General features: G+C 50.5%; 1 protein-coding gene across 4 annotated transcripts in view; it reads left to right on the top strand.

Moving 5' to 3' along the window:
• AHNAK (AHNAK nucleoprotein) overlaps nucleotides 1-20,793 on the top strand; it is a 93,435-nt gene that overhangs the window by 19,361 nt on the left and 53,281 nt on the right. For 2 of the 4 annotated variants that reach the window (XM_082477868.1, XM_082477867.1), the window contains exons 3-5: nucleotides 102-258; nucleotides 678-865; nucleotides 1,808-19,566. In XM_082477868.1, coding sequence (XP_082333994.1) covers nucleotides 102-258; nucleotides 678-865; nucleotides 1,808-18,706 — 17,244 coding nt within the window. In that variant the 3' untranslated portion in view covers nucleotides 18,707-19,566. Of the gene's footprint in view, nucleotides 1-101; nucleotides 259-677; nucleotides 866-1,807; nucleotides 19,567-20,793 lie in introns of those variants that run through there. The other 2 variants (XM_082477869.1, XM_082477870.1) reach the window with 1 other exon arrangement.

Here is a 20,793-nt window from a genome sequence, read left to right as displayed (position 1 = left end):
GTGGAGGCAGGCACCTCGGAGACAGTGCCCCACGCCCAGGGGGATCCCTGGCTTCCTCATCCCCTCATGCCCCCACTGCTCCGTTTCCTTACCTCATCCAGATGGAGAAGGAGGAAGAGACGACCCGGGAGCTGCTGCTGCCCAACTGGCAGGGCAGTGGCTCCCATGGGCTGACCATCACCCAGAGGGACGACGGCGTCTTTGTGCAGGAGGTGATGCAGAACTCCCCTGTGGCCCGCACTGGGGTGGTCAAGGAGGGTGAGTCACCTCGGGGTGCGGGCTGCTGCGGGGGTGGGGTGGTGGAGGGTGGTGGAGGGAAAGGCAGGGGCAGCACAAGCGGGTGGGTGGTTGTGGAGGGCTGGGTCCCAGTGGCATCAGGGTGGCCGGTACCTAAGCCCTGCCCTCCCCTGCCCCCTCTCTATCCCTCGTTCCCTCACAGTCCTCGCGGGAGGTGGTCCTGAGGGCTGGTGGACACGTCATCCTCTGTGCTGACTCCACCACCCATGAGCTCTGCCACTTTGGGCAAATTAGTTGGCCTCTCTGCCTCAGTTTCCTCATCTCTACAATGGGTGTTACCACACCTGCACGTCAGTCCGAGGGCCCGGCACAGAGTGGTTGTGTGTTGTTTCCCCGAGACCCTGGGTGGTCTTACCCACTTCCTGCTCCTCCCTGCTCAGGGGACCAGATTGTGGGTGCCACCATCTACTTTGACAACCTGCAGTCGGGAGAGGTGACCCAGCTGCTGAACACCATGGGGCACCACACCGTGGGCCTGAAGCTGCATCGCAAGGGAGACCGTTCCCCTGAGCCCGGCCAGACCTGGACCCACGAAGTCTTCAGCTCCCACAGCTCTGAAGTGGTTCTGGTGAGTGCCTGGCTGGCCGACCGTGCCCTTAGCTCCCCCGACCGCGCCGACGGGCCGGTCCCCCTTCCTGAGCCTCTGTCCGCCTGCTGGACCTTGCTCGCTCGTCCTTCCTGGCTTCTCTCCTGCTCTCACCTTCTGCTCTCCGTAGAGCCAGTCTGTTTCTCCTTTTCACGTGTGGCTGCCGCTAAAAGTCTTCCTTCAGTCTCTTCCGAGGGTCCCCGTCTGGGGACCCACTCGTTGGTCTGGTCCTTGGTGCCAGGAGGAAGTCGGCTGCTTTGCAAGCATCTTTGAAATGGTTTCACAGGTGCCCAGCTCTGCCTCACAGACATCATTTCTCTACTTCCAGAGGCCTGGACTCATCTGTGAGTCGGAGGCTGGGCATCAGAGTGCCTGAGGGACATTTCTCTGCTCCTTCTGATGGCTTGTTTATTTAACAAATAATGAGTCCTTAAAGTGGAAGTGTTAACCCCGGCACAACCAGGCTCAACAAGTGCTTTCCGAAGGGTCCCTGGGAGGATTCCCCTCCAGATTAAACAAACAAGCCAGGCAGTGGAGAGGTGAGAGGTGAGAGCTGAAGGTCCCGTCAACACGGAACTAGTCACCAGGAGGTGTCCGTGAGACCTGCTGGGCCGATTCGAATCTAGAATTGATTGTAAATCCTTCTCCCAGACTCCACCGTCCAGGAGCCTGCCTGTCCCCACTCCCCATGGCTTTTGCTTACCAGAGATTCCCCCAAGTAATTTCTGTTTTCCTCCTGTGGTGTGGCTGTCAGCCCCTCTCTCAGTCCCCTGTGCTGTGTCCCAGGAGGCTCCGTGGGCCTCCGTTATGGTCCCGGCTTCTTTGGGAAACAGGCAACCACGCTGTGGGTTGGGCTGCGGCCAGGCGGCTGTCACTCACGCAGACTCCACTGCAACCTGTGGGGGGGGGCGTGTGTTTCTGCAGAGCGGGGATGACGAGGAGTACCAGCGCATCTACACCACGAAGATCAAGCCTCGGCTGAAGTCAGAGGATGGAGTGGAAGGGGAGCCTGGGGAGACCCAGAGCCGCACCATCACGGTGACTAGGAGGGTCACAGCCTACACCGTGGATGTGACAAGCCACGAAGGAGCCAAGGACATCGACATCAGCAGCCCTGAGTTCAAGATCAAGATTCCACGGCACGAACTGACTGAAATCTCCACTGTGGATGTGGAGACCCAGCCTGGGAAGACAGTGATCAGACTGCCCTCGGGCTCGGGGGCACTGTCCCCCACCACAGGCTCCACTGTGGACATCCAAGCAGGGTCCATTTCCACTTCAGGACCAGAGCTCCAAGGTGCTGGCCACTCGAAGGTCCAGGTCACCGTGCCTGGGATAAAGGTGGGAAGCCCGGGTGTTAGTGTCAGTGCAAAGGGCTTGGACTTAGGTAGCAAAGGAGGGGTCCAAGTCCCAGGGGTGGACGTTTTGTCTTCTCTTGGGGGTGGGGCAGCAGAGTGGCAGGACCCAGCTCTTGAGAGTGGCAATAATGGGAAAATTAAATTTCCCTCCATGAAGCTGCCAAAATTTGGTGTCTCAACAGGGCTTGAGGGTCAGGCCCCAGAGGCAGGGTTGAGTGTTTCTGCCCCTGAATTCTCTGCGGGGCACAAGGGTGGCAAGCCAGGCTTGACCATTGGCGGGGACATCCAGACCCCTCAGCTAGAAGTCAGTGGTCCCTCTGCCAGTATCAAGGGGCTTGAGGGGAAGCTGAAGGGCCCCCAAATCACTGGGCCATCCCTTGAGGGTGACCTGGGCCTGAAGGGTACCAAGCCACAGGGGAGTTCAAGGGTGGACATCTCCGTGCCCAGAATCGAGGGCAGCATCGCTGGCTCCAGGGTGGAAGTTCAAACTCCTAACATTGATATTCATGGGCCAGGGGGCAAACTGAATATGCCCAAGGTGAAGGCCCCCAAATTCTCTGTATCAGGTTCTAAGGGAGAGGGAGCTGGCATTGATGTGACACTTCCTGGGGTCTCTGGGGGTGTTGGCCTGCCTGAGGTTGCTTCTGGGGGGCTGGAAGGGAAGATGAAAGGTCCTAAAATCAAGACTCCTGAAACGGTTGTTCAGACACCTAAAATCTCCATGCAGGATGTGGATCTGAGCCTCAGGTCCCCTAAACTGAAAGGAGACATTAAGGTTTCCGCTCCTGGGGTTCAAGGTGATGTTAAAGGCCCTCAAGTGGCAGTTAAAGGCGCCAAAGTGGACATAGAGACACCCAGCCTAGGGGGGACCGTGACTGACCCCAAGTTTAGTGGTACTTCTGGGAAAGAAGGAACCTGCAAGATCTCTGTGGCAGACGTAGACTTAAATGTGGCTGCACCAAAGGTGAAAGGGGGTGTGGATGTCATGCTTCCAAAAGTAGAGGGGAAAGTCAGTGTCCCTGAAGTTGATGTCAGAGGCCCCAGAGTGGATGTCAGTGCCCCAGATGTGGACGTTCATGGTCCGGACTGGAACCTGAAAATGCCCAAGATGAAAATGCCCAAGTTCAGCACTCCAGGAGTCAGAGGGGAAGGGCCAGATGTAGATGTGAATCTTCCCAAAGGTGATGTCAGTATTTCAGGGCCCAAGGTCAGTGTGGAAGCCCCAAATGTCAACATAGGGGGCCTGGTGGGCAACCTTAAAGACCCTGATGTTCAGCTGCCTGAAGTGAGTGTCAAGACACCAAAGATCACCATGCCTGATGTAGATTTGCACGTGAAAGGCCCAGAGGTAAAAGGGGAGTATGATGTAACAGCAACAAAACTTGAAGGAGAGCTGAAAGGCCCCAAAGTGGACATTGATGCCCCTTATGTGGACGTTCATGGCCCAGACTGGCACCTGAAGATGCCCAAGATGAAAATGCCCAAATTCACTGTGCCAGGGTTCAAAGCAGAGGGCCCCGAAGCGCATGTAAACTTGCCTGCGCCTGATGTGGACATTTCTGGGCCCAAGGTAGATGTCTGTGCTCCAGATGTGAGTATTGAGGGACCAGAGGGGAAATTGAAAGGACCCAAGTTTAAGATGCCTGAGATGAATATCAAAGCCCCAAAGATCTCCATACCAGATGTGGACTTACATTTGAAAGGCCCTAGTGTAAAAGGAGAATATGATGTCACAGTGCCGAAGGTTGAAGGTGAGATTAAAGTTCCTGATGTTGAACTTAAAAGTGCCAAACTGGACATTGATGCTCCAGATGTGGACACTCACGGCCCAGACTGGCACCTGAAGATGCCCAAAATGAAAATGCCCAAGTTCAGCATGCCCGGCCTCAAAGCAGAGGGCCCAGAAGTGGATGTGAACCTGCCCAAAACTGACATTGACGTCGCTGGACCCAAGGTGGATGTTGAACTTCCAGATGTGAATATTGAAGGACCTGAAGGAAAGCTGAAGGGTCCCAAGTTTAAGATGCCTGAGGTGAATATCAAGGCCCCCAAGATCTCCATGCCTGATGTAGATTTGCATATGAAAGGTCCCAAGGTAAAGGGGGAATATGATGTTACAGTGCCAAAGCTGGAAGGGGACCTGAAGGGGCCAAAGGTAGACGTCAGTGCCCCAGATGTTGCAGTTCACAGTCCTGATTGGAACCTAAAGATGCCAAAGATGAAAATGCCCAGATTCACCAGGCCCAGCCTTAAAGGAGAGGGCCCAGAATTGGATGTGAACCTGCCCAAGGCTGATGTCGACATTTCTGCACACAAGGTAGATATTAGTGCTCCAGATCTGAGCCTTGAAGGACCAGAAGGGAAGTTGAAAGGCCCTAAGTTTAAGATGCCTGAGATGCACTTCAAAGCTCCCAAGATGACCCTGCCAGATGTTGACATGGATCTTAAAGGACCCAAAATGAAAGGGAATCTCGATGTGTCTGCACCAAAAACAGAAGGTGAGATGAAAGCTCCACATGTGGACATCAAAGGCCCCAAAGTAGATGTTAAAGCACCAGATGTGGAAGTTCAGGATGCAGACTGGAGTCTGAAAATGCCCAAGATGAAAATGCCTAAATTCAGCATGCCAAGCTTCAAAGGCGAGGGCCCAGATGTGGACGTGAACCAGCCCAAAGCTGACATTGATGTCTCCGGACCCAAGGTGGACATTGAAGCCCCAGGTGTGAGCCTTGAGGGGCCAGAAGGAAAGCTTAAGGGTCCCAAGTTTAAGATGCCTGAGATGCACTTCAGGGCCCCCAAGATCTCCATGCCTGATGTGGACTTACACTTGAAAGGCCCCAAAGTCAAAGGGGATGTGGATGTGTCTATGCCCAAGATAGAAGGTGAAATGAAAGTGCCAGATGTGGACATCGAAGGCCCCAAAGTGGATGTTGATGTCCCGGATGTGGACGTTCAAGGCCCCGGATGGCAGCTGAAGATGCCCAAGATGAAAATGCCCAAGTTCAGCGTGCCCGGCTTCAAAGGAGAGGGCCCTGAAGTGGACGTGAACCTGCCCAAGGCTGACATTGATGTCTCAGGACCCAAGGTGGACATTGAAGCCCCAGATGTGAGCCTTGAGGGTCCAGAAGGGAAGCTCAAGGGTCCCAAGTTTAAGATGCCTGAGATGCACTTCAAGGCCCCCAAGATCTCCATGCCTGATGTGGACTTACACTTGAAAGGCCCTAAAGTCAAAGGGGATGTGGATGTGTCTGTGCCCAAGATAGAAGGTGAAATGAAAGTGCCAGATGTGGACATCGAAGGCCCCAAAGTGGATGTTGATGTCCCAGATGTGGACGTTCAAGGCCCCGGATGGCAGCTGAAGATGCCCAAGATGAAAATGCCCAAGTTCAGCGTGCCCGGCTTCAAAGGAGAGGGCCCTGAAGTGGATGTGAACCTGCCCAAGGCTGACATTGATGTCTCAGGACCCAAGGTGGACATTGAAGCCCCAGATGTGAGCCTTGAGGGTCCAGAAGGGAAGCTCAAGGGTCCCAAGTTTAAGATGCCTGAGATGCACTTCAAGGCCCCCAAGATCTCCATGCCTGATGTGGACTTACACTTGAAAGGCCCTAAAGTCAAAGGGGATGTGGATGTGTCTGTGCCCAAGATAGAAGGTGAAATGAAAGTGCCAGATGTGGACATCGAAGGCCCCAGAGTGGACGTTGATGTCCCAGATGTGGACGTTCAAGGCCCCGACTGGCACCTGAAGATGCCTAAGATGAAAATGCCTAAGTTCAGCATGCCTGGCTTCAGAGGAGAGGGCTCCGAAGTGGACGTGAACCTGCCCAAGGCTGACATTGACATCTCAGGACCCAAGGTGGACATTGAAGCCCCAGATGTGAGCCTGGAGGGGCCAGAAGGAAAGCTTAAGGGTCCCAAGTTTAAGATGCCTGAGATGCACTTCAAGGCCCCCAAGATCTCCACGCCTGATGTGGATTTACACTTGAAAGGCCCCAGAGTCAAAGGGGATGTGGATGTGTCTGTGCCCAAGATAGAAGGTGAAATGAAAGTGCCAGGTGTGGACATCAAAGGCCCCAAAGTGGATGTTGATGTTCCAGATGTGGATGTTCAAGGCCCTGACTGGCACCTGAAGATGCCCAAGATGAAAATGCCCAAGTTCAGCATGCCTGGCTTCAGAGGAGAGGGCTCTGAAGTGGATGTGAACCTGCCCAAGGCTGACATTGACATCTCAGAACCCAAGGTGGACATTGGAGCCCCAGATGTGAGCCTTGAAGGTCCAGAAGGGAAGCTCAAGGGTCCTAAGTTTAAGATGCCTGAGATGCACTTCAAGCCTCCGAAGATCTCCATGCCTGACATTGATTTAAACCTCAAGAGCCCCAAGGTGAAAGGTGATGTGGATGTTTCTCTGCCCAAAGTTGAAGGGGGTCTGAAAGGGCCAGAGGTTGACATCAAAGGTCCCAAAGTAGACATTGATGTCCCCGACGTGGATGTTCATGGCCCAGACTGGCACCTGAAGATGCCCAAGATAAAAATGCCCAAGATCAGCATGCCCGGCTTCAAAGGAGAGGGCCCTGAAGTGGATGTGAACCTGCCTAAAGCTGACATTGACGTCTCAGGACCCAAGGTGGATGTTGAAGTTCCAAATGTGAATATTGAAGGTCCAGATGCAAAACTAAAAGGTCCTAAATTTAAGTTGCCAGAAATGAATATAAAGCCTCAGAAGATATCCATGCCTGATGTTAGTCTGCATTTGAAAGGCCATAAAATGAAAGGAGATTATGATGTTACGGTTCCAAAAGTAGGAGAGATTAAAGCTCCTGACGTTGACATCGAAGGTCCAAAAGTAGACATTAATGCACCAGATGTGGGAGTTCATGGTCCAGACTGGCACCTGAAGATGCCCAAGATAAAAATGCCCAAGATCAGCATGCCTGGCTTCAAAGGAGAGGGCCCAGAAGTGGATGTGAACCTGCCCAAGGCTGACATTGACGTTTCAGGACCCAAGGTGGACATTGATGTTCCAGATGTGAATATTGAAGGTCCAGAGGGGAAACTAAAGGGTCCCAAGTTCAAGATGCCAAGCATGCATATACAAACACACAAAATCTCTATGCCTGATGTTGGACTTAATCTGAAAGCCCCTAAACTGAAAACTGATGTAGATGTTTCTCTTCCCAAAGTGGAAGGAGACTTGAAAGGTCCTGGAATTGACATAAAAGCCCCTAAAATGGATGTGGATGTTGGTGATATAGACGTTGAATGTCCAGAAGGAAAGCTTAAGGGTCCCAAGTTTAAGATGCCTGAGATGCACTTCAAAGCCCCCAAGATCTCCATGCCTGATGTGGACTTAAACTTGAAAGGCCCCAAAGTCAAGGGGGATGTGGATGTGTCTGTGCCCAAGATAGAAGGTGAAATGAAGGTGTCAGATGTTGAAGTCAGAGGACCCAAAGTAGACATTGATGTCCCAGATGTGGACATTCAAGGCCCTGACTGGCATCTGAAGATGCCCAAGATGAAAATGCCCAAGTTCAGCATGCCTGGCTTCAAAGGAGAGGGCCCTGATGTAGATGTGAACCTACCAAAGGCTGACATTAATGTTTCTGGCCCCAAAGTGGACATTGATACTCCTGATTTGGATATTGAGGGACCAGAAGGAAAATTAAAAGGTTCTAAATTTAAGATGCCTAAGTTGAATATCAAAGCTCCCAAGATATCCATGCCAGATGTGGACTTGAATTTGAAGGGACCCAAACTGAAAGGAGAGATGGATGCTTCTGTGCCAGAATTAGAAGGTGATCTCAGAGGTCCACAAGTTGATATCAAAGGTCCTAGTGTGGATGTGGAGGTGCCTGACGTTGATCTGGAATGTCCTGATACGAAGTTGAAAGGCCCTAAGTTTAAGATGCCAGACATGCACTTCAAAGCCCCCAAGATTTCCATGCCTGATGTGGACTTACACTTGAAAGGCCCCAAAGTCAAAGGGGATGTGGATGTGTCTGTGCCCAAGATAGAAGGTGAAATGAAAGTGCCAGATGTGGACATCAAAGGCGCCAAAGTGGACGTTGATGTCCCAGATGTGGACGTCCAGGGCCCAGACTGGCACCTGAAGATGCCCAAGATGAAAATGCCTAAATTCAGCATGCCAAGCTTCAAAGGCCAAGGCCCAGATGTGGACGTGAACCTGCCCAAGGCTGACATTGATGTCTCAGGACCCAAAGTGGACATTGAAACCCCAGATGTGAGCCTGGAGGGGCCAGAAGGAAAGCTTAAGGGTCCCAAGTTTAAGATGCCTGAGATGCACTTCAAGGCCCCCAAGATCTCCATGCCTGATGTGGACTTACACTTGAAAGGCCCCAAAGTCAAAGGGGATGTGGATGTGTCTGTGCCCAAGATAGAAGGTGAAATGAAAGTGCCAGATGTGGACATCAAAGGCCCCAAAGTGGACGTTGATGTCCCAGATGTGGATGTTCAAGGCCCTGACTGGCACTTGAAGATGCCCAAGATGAAAATGCCCAAGTTCAGCATGCCTGGCTTCAGAGGAGAGGGCTCTGAAGTGGATGTGAACCTGCCCAAGGCTGACATTGACATCTCAGGACCCAAGGTGGACATTGAAGGCCCTGATGTTAATATTGAAGGACCAGAGGGAAAGTTGAAAGGTCCTAAGTTCAAGATGCCAGAGATGAACATCAAAGCCCCCAAGATCTCCATGCCTGACTTTGATTTACACCTGAAAGGTCCTAAGGTGAAAGGAGATCTGGATGTTTCTGTGCCTAAGGTGGAAGGTGACCTAAAGGCCCGTGAAGTTGACATCAAAGGCCCCAAAGTGGACATTGATGTTCCAGATGTGGATGTTCACGGCCCAGACGGGCACCTGAAGATGCCCAAGATAAAAATGCCCAAGATCAGCATGCCTGGCTTCAAAGGAGAGGGCCCAGAAGTGGATGTGAACCTGCCCAAGGCCAACATTGATGTGTCAGGACCCAAAGTGGACATTGAAGGCCCTGATGTTAACATTGAAGGGCCAGAAGAAAAGTGGAAAAGTCCAAAGTTTAAAATGCCTGAAATGCATTTTAAGACTCCAAAGATACCCATGCCAGATATTGATCTTAATCTAACAGGTCCAAAGATGAAAGGAGATGTGGATATCACATGCCCCAAGGTAGAGGGAGATTTTAAAGTACCTGAAGTTGACCTCAGAGGCCCCAAAGTGGACATTGATGTCCCTGATGTGGATGTTCAAGGCCCAGACTGGCACCTAAAGATGCCTAAGATGAAAATGCCCAAGTTCAGCATGCCTGGATTCAAAGGAGAGGGCCCAGAAGTGGATGTGAACCTGCCCAAGGCCGACATTGATGTGTCAGGACCCAAAGCGGACATTGAAGGCCCTGATGTTAACATTGAAGGGCCAGAAGGAAAGTTGAAAGGTCCTAAGTTCAAGATGCCTGAGATGAACATCAAAGCTCCCAAGATCTCCATGCCTGACTTTGATTTACACCTGAAAGGTCCTAAGGTGAAAGGAGATGTAGATGTTTCTGTGCCTAAGGTGGAAGGTGACCTAAAGGCCCCTGAAGTTGACATCAAAGGCCCCAAAGTGGACATTGATGTCCCTGATGTGGACGTTCATGGCCCAGACTGGCACCTGAAGATGCCTAAGATGAAAATGCCCAAGTTCAGCATGCCTGGATTCAAAGGAGAGGGCCCAGAAGTGGATGTGAACCTGCCCAAGGCCGACATTGATGTGTCAGGACCCAAAGCGGACATTGAAGGCCCTGATGTTAACATTGAAGGGCCAGAAGGAAAGTTGAAAGGTCCTAAGTTCAAGATGCCTGAGATGAACATCAAAGCCCCCAAGATCTCCATGCCTGACTTTGATTTACACCTGAAAGGTCCTAAGGTGAAAGGAGATGTAGATGTTTCTGTGCCTAAGGTGGAAGGTGACCTAAAGGCCCCTGAAGTTGACATCAAAGGCCCCAAAGTGGACATTGATGTCCCTGATGTGGACGTTCATGGCCCAGACTGGCACCTGAAGATGCCTAAGATGAAAATGCCCAAGTTCAGCATGCCCAGCTTCAAAGGAGAGGGCCCAGAAGTGGATGTGAACCTGCCCAAAGCTGACATTGATGTGTCAGGACCCAAGGTGGACATTGAAGGCCCTGATGTTAATGTTGAAGGACCAGAGGGAAAGTTGAAAGGTCCTAAGTTCAAGATGCCAGAGATGAATATCAAAGCCCCCAAGATCTCCATGCCTGACCTTGATCTTAATCTGAAGGGCCCCAAAGTGAAGGGTGATGTGGATGTGTCTTTACCAAAAGTGGAAGGTGAGCTTAAAGTTCCTGAAGTTGACATGAAAGGCCCCAAAGTGGACATTGATGCTCCAGATGTGGACGTTCATGGCCCAGACTGGCACCTGAAGATGCCCAAGATAAAAATGCCCAAGATCAGCATGCCTGGCTTCAGAGGAGAGGGCCCAGAAGTGGATGTGAACCTGCCCAAGGCTGACATAGACGTCTCAGGACCCAAGGTGGACATTGATGTTCCAGATGTGAATATTGAAGGTCCAGATGCGAAACTGAAGGGTCCCAAGTTCAAGATGCCAGAGATGAATATCAAAGGTCCTAAGGTATCAATGCCAGATTTGGACCTTAATCTTAAAGGCCCTAAAATGAAAGGAGAGGTGGATATTTCACTTCCAAATGTAGAAGGTGATTTGAAAGGGCCTTCTCTTGACATCAAAGGCCCGAAGATAGATGTAGATGTGCCAGATATTGATATTCATGGTCCAGACGGCAAATTAAAAGGTCCAAAGCTGAAGATGCCTGATATGCATGCAAACATGCCCAAGATCTCCATGCCAGAAATTGACCTGAATTTGAAAGGCTCAAAACTTAAGGGAGATGTTGATGTTTCTGGACCCAAATTGGAAGGTGACATTAAAGCTCCCAAGTTAGATATAAAGGGCCCAGAAGTGGACATTTCTGGTCCTAAGCTCAATATTGAAGGCAAGTCAAAGAAATCTCGTTTTAAGCTTCCCAAATTTAATTTTTCAGGCTCCAAAGTTCAGACACCTGAGGTAGATGTCAAAGTCAAAAAGCCAGATACTGATGTAACAGGTCCAAAAGTTGACATTAATGCTCCCGATATTGAGGTCCAAGGAAAAGTGAAAGGACCCAAGTTCAAAATGCCTTTTCTGAGTATTTCGTCTCCTAAAGTGTCTATGCCTGATGTGGAGTTAAATCTGAAAGGTCCTAAAGTCAAAGGAGACTTAGATGTTGCAGGTCCTAATTTAGAAGGTGATTTTAAAGGACCCAAAGTGGACATTAAGGCACCAGAAGTTCATCTTGATGCACCTGATGTGGATGTTCATGGTCCAGACTGGAATTTGAAAATGCCCAAGATGAAAATGCCCAAGTTCAGTGTGCCCGGCTTAAAAGCAGAAGGGCCAGATATGGCTGTGGATCTGCCAAAAGGAGATATCAACATAGAGGGTCCCAGAATGGACATTGAGGGCCCAGAAATCAATGTGGGAGGTCTAGAGGGAGGCTTAAAAGGTCCCAAATTCAAGATGCCTGATATGAATATCAAAGCTCCCAAGGTCTCCATGCCTGATGTGGACTTACACTTGAAAGGCCCCAAAGTCAAAGGGGATGTGGATGTGTCTGTGCCCAAGATAGAAGGTGAAATAAACGTGCCAGGTGTGGACATCAAAGGGCCCAAAGTGGACGTTGATGTCCCAGATGTGGATGTTCAAGGCCCTGACTGGCAGCTGAAGATGCCCAAGGTGAAAATGCCCAAGTTCAGCATGCCTGGCTTCAAAGGAGAGGGCCCCGAAGTGGACGTGAACCTGCCCAAAGCTGACATTGGTATTTCTGGCCCCAAAGTGGACATTGATGCCCCAGATGTGAATATTGAAGGTCCAGATGCGAAACTGAAGGGCCCCAAATTCAAGATGCCAGAGATGAATATCAAAGCTCCCAAAATCTCCATGCCTGACCTTGACTTTAACCTGAAGAGCCCCAAACTAAAGGGTGATATGGATGTGTCTTTGCCAAAAGTGGAAGGTGACCTCAAGGCCCCTGAGGTGGACATCAAGGGCCCCAAAGTGGACATTGAAACTCCTGATATTAACATTGAAGGCCCAGAGGGGAAATTGAAGGGGCCCAAATTCAAGATGCCAGAGATGCACCTGAAGGCGCCCAAGATCTCCATGCCTAACATTGATTTAAACGTGAAGGGGCCCAAGGTGAAGGGTGATATAGATGTTTCCCTTCCAAAGACTGAAGGAGATCTGAAAGGCCCTGAGATCGACATCAAAGGTCCCAAAGTGGACACTGATGCTCCAGATGTGGATATTCAAGGTCCAGACTGGCACCTGAAGATGCCCAAGATAAAAATGCCCAAGATCAGCATGCCCGGCTTCAAAGGAGAGGGCCCAGAAGTGGATGTGAACCTCCCCAAGACCAACATTGACGTGTCAGGACCCAAGGTGGACATTGAAGGCCCTGATGTTAACGTTGAAGGACCTGAGGGAAAATTGAAAGGTCCTAAGTTCAAGATGCCAGAGATGAACATCAAAGCCCCCAAGATCTCCATGCCTGACGTTGATTTGCACCTGAAAGGTCCTAAGGTGAGAGGAGATCTGGATGTTTCTCTGCCTAAGGTGGAAGGTGACCTAAACGCCCCTGACGTTGACCTCAAAGGCCCCAAAGTGGATATTGATGTCCCAGATGTGGACGTGCATGGCCCAGACTGGCACCTGAAGATGCCCAAGATAAAAATGCCCAAGATCAGCATGCCTGGCTTCAAAGGAGAGGGCCCAGAAGTGGATGTGAACCTGCCCAAGGCTGACGTTGATGTCTCAGGACCCAAGGTGGACGTTAGTATGCCAGATGTGGATATTGAAGGTCCAGATGTGAAACTGAAGGGCCCCAAGTTCAAGATGCCTGAGATGAACATCAAAGCCCCCAAGATCTCCATGCCTGACTTTGATTTGCACCTGAAAGGTCCTAAGGTGAAAGGAGATGTGGATGTTTCTCTGCCTAGGGTGGAAGGTGACCTAAAGGCCCCTGAAGTTGACATCAGAGGTCCCAAAGTGGACATTGATGCTCCAGATGTGGACGTGCATGGCCCAGACTGGCACCTGAAGATGCCCAAGATAAAAATGCCCAAGATCAGCATGCCCAGCTTCAAGGGAGAAGGCCCAGAAGTGGATGTGAACCTGCCCAAGGCCGACATTGATGTCTCAGGACCCAAGGTGGACATAGACACTCCTGACATTGATGTTCATGGTCCAGAAGGGAAACTGAAGGGCCCCAAGTTTAAAATGCCTGACCTGCACCTCAAGGCACCCAAGATCTCCATGCCTGAAGTTGACCTGAATCTGAAGGGCCCCAAGGTCAAGGGTGATGTGGATGTTACTCTGCCCAAAGTTGAAGGTGACCTCAAGGGCCCTGAAGTTGACGTCAAGGGCCCCAAAGTGGACATTGATGTCCCAGATGTGGACGTGCACGGCCCAGACTGGCACCTGAAGATGCCTAAGGTGAAAATGCCCAAGTTCAGCATGCCTGGCTTCAAAGGAGAGGGCCCCGAAGTGGATGTGAACCTGCCTAAAGCTGACATTGATGTCTCAGGACCCAAGGTTGACATTGATGTTCCAGACGTGAATATTGAAGGTCCAGATGCGAAACTGAAGGGCCCCAAGTTCAAGATGCCAGAGGTGAACATCAAAGCTCCTAAGATCTCCATGCCTGGCATTGACTTAAACCTGAAAGGACCCAAAGTAAAGGGAGATGTGGATGTTTCTCTGCCTAAGGTGGAGGGTGACCTCAAGGGCCCTGAAGTTGATGTCAAGGGCCCCAAAGTGGACATTGATGTCCCAGGTGTGGACGTTCATGGCCCCGACTGGCACCTGAAGATGCCTAAGGTGAAAATGCCCAAGTTCAGCATGCCTGGCTTCAAAGGAGAGGGCCCCGAAGTGGACGTGAACCTGCCTAAGGCTGACATTGACGTCTCAGGACCCAAGGTGGATGTTGATGTTCCAGATGTAAATATTGAAGGTCCAGATGCAAAACTGAAGGGCCCTAAATTCAAGATGCCAGAGATGAACATAAAAGCCCCTAAAATCTCCATGCCTGACCTTGACTTTAACCTGAAGGGCCCCAGAATGAAGGGTGATGTTGGTATCTCTCTGCCCAAAGTTGAGGGTGACCTCAAGGCCCCTGAGGTGGACATCAAGAGCCCCAAACTGGACATTGACACTCCTGATATCAATATTGAAGGTCCCGATGGAAAACTGAAGGGGCCTAAATTTAAGATGCCAGAGATGAACATTAAAGCCCCCGAGATCTCCATGCCTGACTTTGACTTAAATCTGAAAGGGCCAAAGGTAAAGGGGGATGTGGACTTTTCACTGCCTAAGGTAGAAGGCGATCTGAAAGGGCCAGAGGTGGACATTGAAGGTCCTGAAGGGAAACTCAAAGGACCCAAATTTAAGATGCCTGATGTCCATTTTAAAACCCCACAAATCTCCATGAGTGACATTGATTTGAACTTGAAAGGACCTAAGATAAAAGGAGATTTGGACACTTCCATCCCTAAACTGGAAGGAGATCTGAAAGGCCCGAAAATAGATGTTAAAGGCCCTAAGTTGGACATAGACACTCCTGATTTTGACATTAATGGTCCAGAAGGGAAACTGAAGGGCCCCAAGTTTAAAATGCCTGACCTGCATCTCAAGGCACCCAGGATCAGTGTGCCTGGCTTCAAAGGAGAGGGCCCTGAAGTGGATGTGACCCTGCCCAAGGCTGACATTGACGTCTCAGGACCCAAGGTGGACATTGATGTTCCAGACGTGAATATTGAAGGTCCAGATGCGAAACTGAAGGGCCCCAAGTTCAAGATGCCAGAGGTGAACATCAAAGCTCCTAAGATCTCCATGCCTGGCGTTGACTTAAACCTGAAAGGACCCAAAGTAAAGGGAGATGTGGATGTTTCTCTGCCTAAGATGGAAGGTGACCTCAAGGGCCCTGAAGTTGATGTCAAGGGCCCCAAAGTGGACATTGATGTCCCAGATGTGGACGTGCATGGCCCAGACTGGCACCTGAAGATGCCTAAGGTGAAAATGCCCAAGTTCAGCATGCCTGGCTTCAAAGGAGAGGGCCCCGAAGTGGATGTGAACCTGCCTAAAGCTGACATTGACGTCTCAGGACCCAAGGTGGACGTTGATGTTCCAGATGTGAATATTGAAGGTCCAGATGCGAAACTGAAAGGCCCCAAGTTCAAGATGCCGGAGATAAATATCAAAGCTCCCAAAATCTCCATGCCTGATGTCGACCTGGATTTGAAAGGATCCACAGGCAAAGGAGATTTCGATGTGTCTGTCCCTAAGATTGAAGGGACTTTCAAAGGCCCAGAAGTAGACCTTAAAGGTCCAGGTCTGGATTTTGAAGGCCCTGATGCCAAACTCAGTGGCCCACATTTGAAGATGCCATCACTGGATATATCTGCCCCTAAAGTAACTGCTCCTGATATTGATTTGCACCTCAAGGCACCCAAAATTGGAGTTTCTGGTCCCAAATTAGAAGGCGGTGAACTGGACCTCAAGGGACCCAAAGTTGATTTAGAAGCTCCAAGCTTAGATGTACACGTGGACAGCCCAGATATTAACACTGAGGGGCCAGATGTGAAAATTCCCAAATTTAAGAAACCCAAGTTTGGGTTTGGGGCAAAAAGCCCCAAAGCTGACTTCAAATCACCTTCGCTTGATGTGACAGTTCCTGAGGCAGAGCTGAATGTTGAGGCTCCTGAAATTAGTGTTGGTGGCAAGGGCAAGAAAAGTAAGTTTAAAATGCCTAAAATTCACATGAGTGGTCCTAAAATTAAGGCCAAAAAACAAGGATTTGATTTGAATGCCCCTGGGGGTGAGATCGATGCCAGTCTCAAGTCTCCTGATGTAGATGTCAACGTTGCAGGGCCGGATGCCTCACTTAAAGTCGACATGAAATCTCCCAAGACCAAGAAACCTATGTTTGGAAAAATGTACTTTCCAGATGTAGAATTTGACATTAAATCACCTAAATTTAAAGCTGAAGCTTCCCTCCCTGGCCCCAAAATGGGGGGTGAAATCCAGGCACCTGACCTGGATGTTTCCTCACCAGGGATTAATGTGGAAGGTCCTGACATCAAGCTGAAGGCTCCCAAGTTCAAGGTGCCAGGTGTGGATGTCTCAGGGCCAAAAATAGAGGGCGACTTGAAAGGCCCCAGGGTGCAAGCAAACTTGGATGCATCTGACATCAACATTGAAGGCCCAGATGCTAAAGTCAAAGCACCGTCATTCAGCATTTCTGCCCCTCAAGTCTCCATCCCTGATGTGAATGTTAACTTGAAAGGACCAAAGATAAAGGGTGATGTCCCCAGTGTGGGACTGGAAGGACCAGATGTAGATCTGCAAGGTCCAGAATCGAAAATTAAGTTCCCCAAGTTTTCAATGCCCAAGATTGGCGTCCCTGGTGTGAATATGGAGGGTGGGGGAGCTGAGGTCCAGCTGCCCTCTCTAGAAGGAGGCTTGAGCGCACCGGATGTTAAGCTTGAAGGGCCCGATGTGTCTCTGAAAGGGCCAAAAGTAGACTTGCCTTCAGTGAACCTCTCTGTGCCGAAAGTCTCTGGACCTGACCTTGACCTGAACTTGAAAGGACCAAGTTTGAAGGGAGGCCTGGATGTATCTGTTCCCAGCATGAAGGTGCATGCTCCCGGGCTTGACCTCAGAGGTGTCGGTGGAAAGGTGAAGGTGGAAGGTGATGGTGTGAAAGTGCCTGGAATCGATGCCACAGCAATGCTTGACGTCGGTGCGCCAGATGTGACCCTGAAGGGACCAAGCCTGCAGGGAGACCTGGCTGTCTCTGGTGACATCAAGTGTCCTGAAGTATCAGTAGGTGCTCCTGATCTAAGCTTGGAGGCACCTGAAGGTGGTATCAGACTTCCTAAGATGAAGCTGCCCCAGTTTGGCATCTCCGCTCCAGGGTCCGACTTGGACATCAGCGTCAAGGGGCCACAAGTTGCTGGAGAACTAAAGGGGCCCGGCATAGATTTGAACCTCAGAGGCCTGAACCTGAAAGGACCTCAGATCTCTGGCCCTCAAATCTCAGCACCAGATGTGGACTTGAACTTGGAAGGACCAAAAGTAAAAGGCAGCCTCGGGGCCAGTGGTGAGATGAAGGGCCCCACAGTTGGAGGAGGTCTTCCGGGCATCAGTGTTCAAGGCCTAGAAGGAAACCTCCAAATGCCTGGAATTAAGTCATCCAGATGTGAGGTGGAGCTGCCAGGTGTGAATGTGAAACTCCCAACCGGGCAAATTTCTGGTCCTGAAATCAAAGGTGATCTGAAAGGTTCAGGAATGGGTTTCCACGGGGCCTTTCCTGACATTGGCATGAAAGGGCCTTCATTTAGCGTGGCATCTCCTGAGTCAGATTTTGGTGTCAGCTTGAAGGGCCCGAAAATCAAAGGAGGCATGGACGTTTCAGGGGGTGTCAGTGCCCCAGATATCAGCCTGGGCGAGGGGCATGTGAGTGTCAAAGGTTCCGGGGTAGAGTGGAAAGGACCCCAGGTCTCCTCTGCTCTCAACTTGGATGCACCTAAGTTTGCTGGAGGACTTCATTTCTCAGGACCAAAGATAGAAGGAGGTGTCAAAGGAGGCCAGACTGGACTTCAGGGTCCTGGACTGAGCGTGTCTGGGCCTCAAGGTCACTTGGAAAGCGGATCTGGAAAAGTAACATTCCCCAAGATGAAGATCCCCAAGTTCACCTTCTCTGGCCGTGAGCTGGTTGGCAGAGAAGTAGGGGTGGATATTAACTTCCCTAAAGCGGAGGCCAGTGTCCAGTCTGGTGCCGGAGAGGGCGAGTGGGAAGAGTCTGATGTAAAACTTAAAAAGTCCAAAATCAAAATGCCCAAGTTCAGCTTTTCCAAACCTAAAGGGAAAGCTGGTGTCACCGGCTCACCGGAAGCATCCGTTTCAGTGTCCAAAGGTGACCTGAAGAGCTCCAAGGCCAGCCTAGGCTCTCTGGAAGGAGAGGCAGAGGTCGAAACATCTTCGCCCAAAGGCAAATTCTCCTTATTCAAAAGCAAGAAGCCACAGCACCGCTCAAATTCCTTCAGTGAAGAAAGGGAGCCCTCTGCATCTTCTACCCCTCCGGGAACTTTGGAGTTCGAAGGTGGGGAAGTGTTGCTGGAAGGCGGGAAAGTCAAAGGGAAACATGGGAAGCTGAAATTTGGTACCTTTGGTGGATTGGGGTCAAAGAGCAAAGGTCATTATGAGGTGACTGGGAGTGATGATGAGGCAGGCAAGTTACAGGGGAGTGGAGTGTCCTTGGCCTCTAAGAAGTCCCGACTGTCATCTTCTTCTAGCAGTGACAGTGGGACTAAGGTTGGCATCCAGCTTCCCGAGGTGGAGCTGGCAGTTTCCACAAAGAAAGAGTAGCAGGTTTCCGTGTGTGTGTGTGTGTGTGTGTGTACATATATGTATAAAAATACATCAGCCTTGGGTGTGTTTGTATATAAACTCCAAAGAGAAACACGCCGACAGCCTCAGCAATAACGCAAACATCTGGCCTCTGGCAGGGGCAAGCGCTGAAAAGCCAACAGCCTTTAGGCGCCTCCTGGAGCTTTACGGATAGGTAAAGAGTTCTAAGTTCTTCGTCCAGCCCGTGTGCAGAGTCAACAGTATTTGCCTTAAGATTTTTTTTTTTTTTTTTTTTTTTTTTTGCATCGAACGCTGAGAGCTCCTGTTTACTAAGCAAGCTTTTGTGTTTATTATCCTCATTTTTACTGAACATTGTTAGTGTTGGGGTCATGGAAACCCACTTTTTCATTGTAATGACTTTTGGGGCTTATGTTAGTAAGGGTGGGGGGTGGAGAAGGCAGTAGAGGGGGGCCAGACCTTCATTTCTCCTACCGTCGGATCTACTCAAACAGGAAACACCCAAAGATGGCTGCGAGGAGCCGCCAGGCAGGGCGTGTGGGTGTTTCTAGAACTCTTTAGCGTTGCTTTTTCTTCCCCAGGGGTGGCGGTCCCAGCCCGTTTGGTGCTCATGGTGAGAGGGAATTTAGAATCTGTTTGCAAGTTAGCCAACCCACCAACTCAACACGAGGGCCTTCCATTCTGTGTGTTGTAAGAGAAATGTTTTCTTTGTGATCGCCACGTTCCTGATATTAATTCTGATTTCTTTTAACCAATGTTATCGTGATTAAGAAAATTTCCAGCACTTTAATGGCAAATTAATTGAGAATGTAAGAAAATTGATGCTGCCAAGGGCAAATAAAGCTGTTTATTAACCCGGATGTCCTGTGCCTTTTATATTCTGTGATGGGAGGACGAGGCCTAGGGAGGCTGCACATCCAGCCCTGACAGGTCAGACTGGGTCCGCTCAGGGGCATTGCTAGTTGCATTAGTGGGTAATGGGAGGGATTCTTTGCTTCTCGATTCTCATGGTGAGGCTGGTTGCACCACTGCTGAGAAATCAAGAGAGGCTGGGCACACTGGCAGCCCGAGTCCCAGGACCCGCCCACCAATTTGGCATCCTCAGATAGGAATATACGATTCAGAAATGGTTCAGACATGAATGGAAAAAAAGGCCTATTGGAATGGCAGAAAGGGACTGGCCGTGGGTCACAGGCCTGCCAGCTATTCCAAACTTGGCCGTAGGTTTGCTGGCTGGCCTCGTTACCTGCCCTTCTGGGCCTCAGTTTCCTCTTCTTTGAAATAAGGGTGCTGATCTCGAATTACATGTCTTTCTGGCTCCTTCTAGTCCTTGTGAGCGCTAAACTTTATGAAAGATCTCTTCTGACAGAAGTCCCCTCCCCCACCGTTTTTTTTTTTTTTTGGCCTTCCCCTGGCAGCATGCAGGATCTTAGTTCCCCGACCAGGGATCGAACCCACGGCCCCTGCATTGGGAGCACGGAGTCTTAACCACTGGACCGCCAGGGAAGTCCAAAAGTCCCCTTTTGATTTCCAGCTCTGTAGACAATACACAGTGGGGGGGGGGCCCTTCTAGAAACTGGCTTCTGATGTTGGTCATTGCTGGGCAGAGGGCAGTGCCTTCTTAGGCCAAAATGATCGAACCAAGCTCATCCCCCTTGCCATTCCCCAGAGCTGCTTCCTTTCTGCCAGTGGAAGCAGCTCTGTACCTCTCCCATCAGCCCTGGAGCGGAGATACCAGCTCCAACCCCCTCCTGCCCTCTCCAGAGCCAGCTTGTCTGCGGGTCTCAGCGCAGAACAGTGGGATCTCCTGCCCAGCGTGAAATCCACCCGCCCTTGCTTGGATTTCAGACGGGCCTTTGCCAGCTTCATCCACTCCCACCTCAGCCAGCAGAGCCTGTGTCCCTGGGGGGGGTTTGGAGCTCACGGGTGGCTCTTGGTTTTGGAAAGAGATAGGTAACAAGGGAGGTGCTTGATCCCCTGTGGCTTTTTAAAAAAATTTTTTTTAATTTTATTTTTTTGTTGAAGTATAGTTGATTTACAATGTTGTATTAGCTTCAGGAGTACAGCAAAGTGATTCGGTTTTAGAT

The sequence above is a fragment of the Balaenoptera physalus genome (assembly GCF_965194825.1).
Source record: "Balaenoptera physalus genome assembly, chromosome: 10".
Taxonomy (NCBI): domain Eukaryota; kingdom Metazoa; phylum Chordata; class Mammalia; order Artiodactyla; family Balaenopteridae; genus Balaenoptera; species Balaenoptera physalus.
The sequence above is the reverse complement of the archived record's forward strand: the minus strand, read 5'-3'. Positions and strand labels throughout refer to the sequence as shown.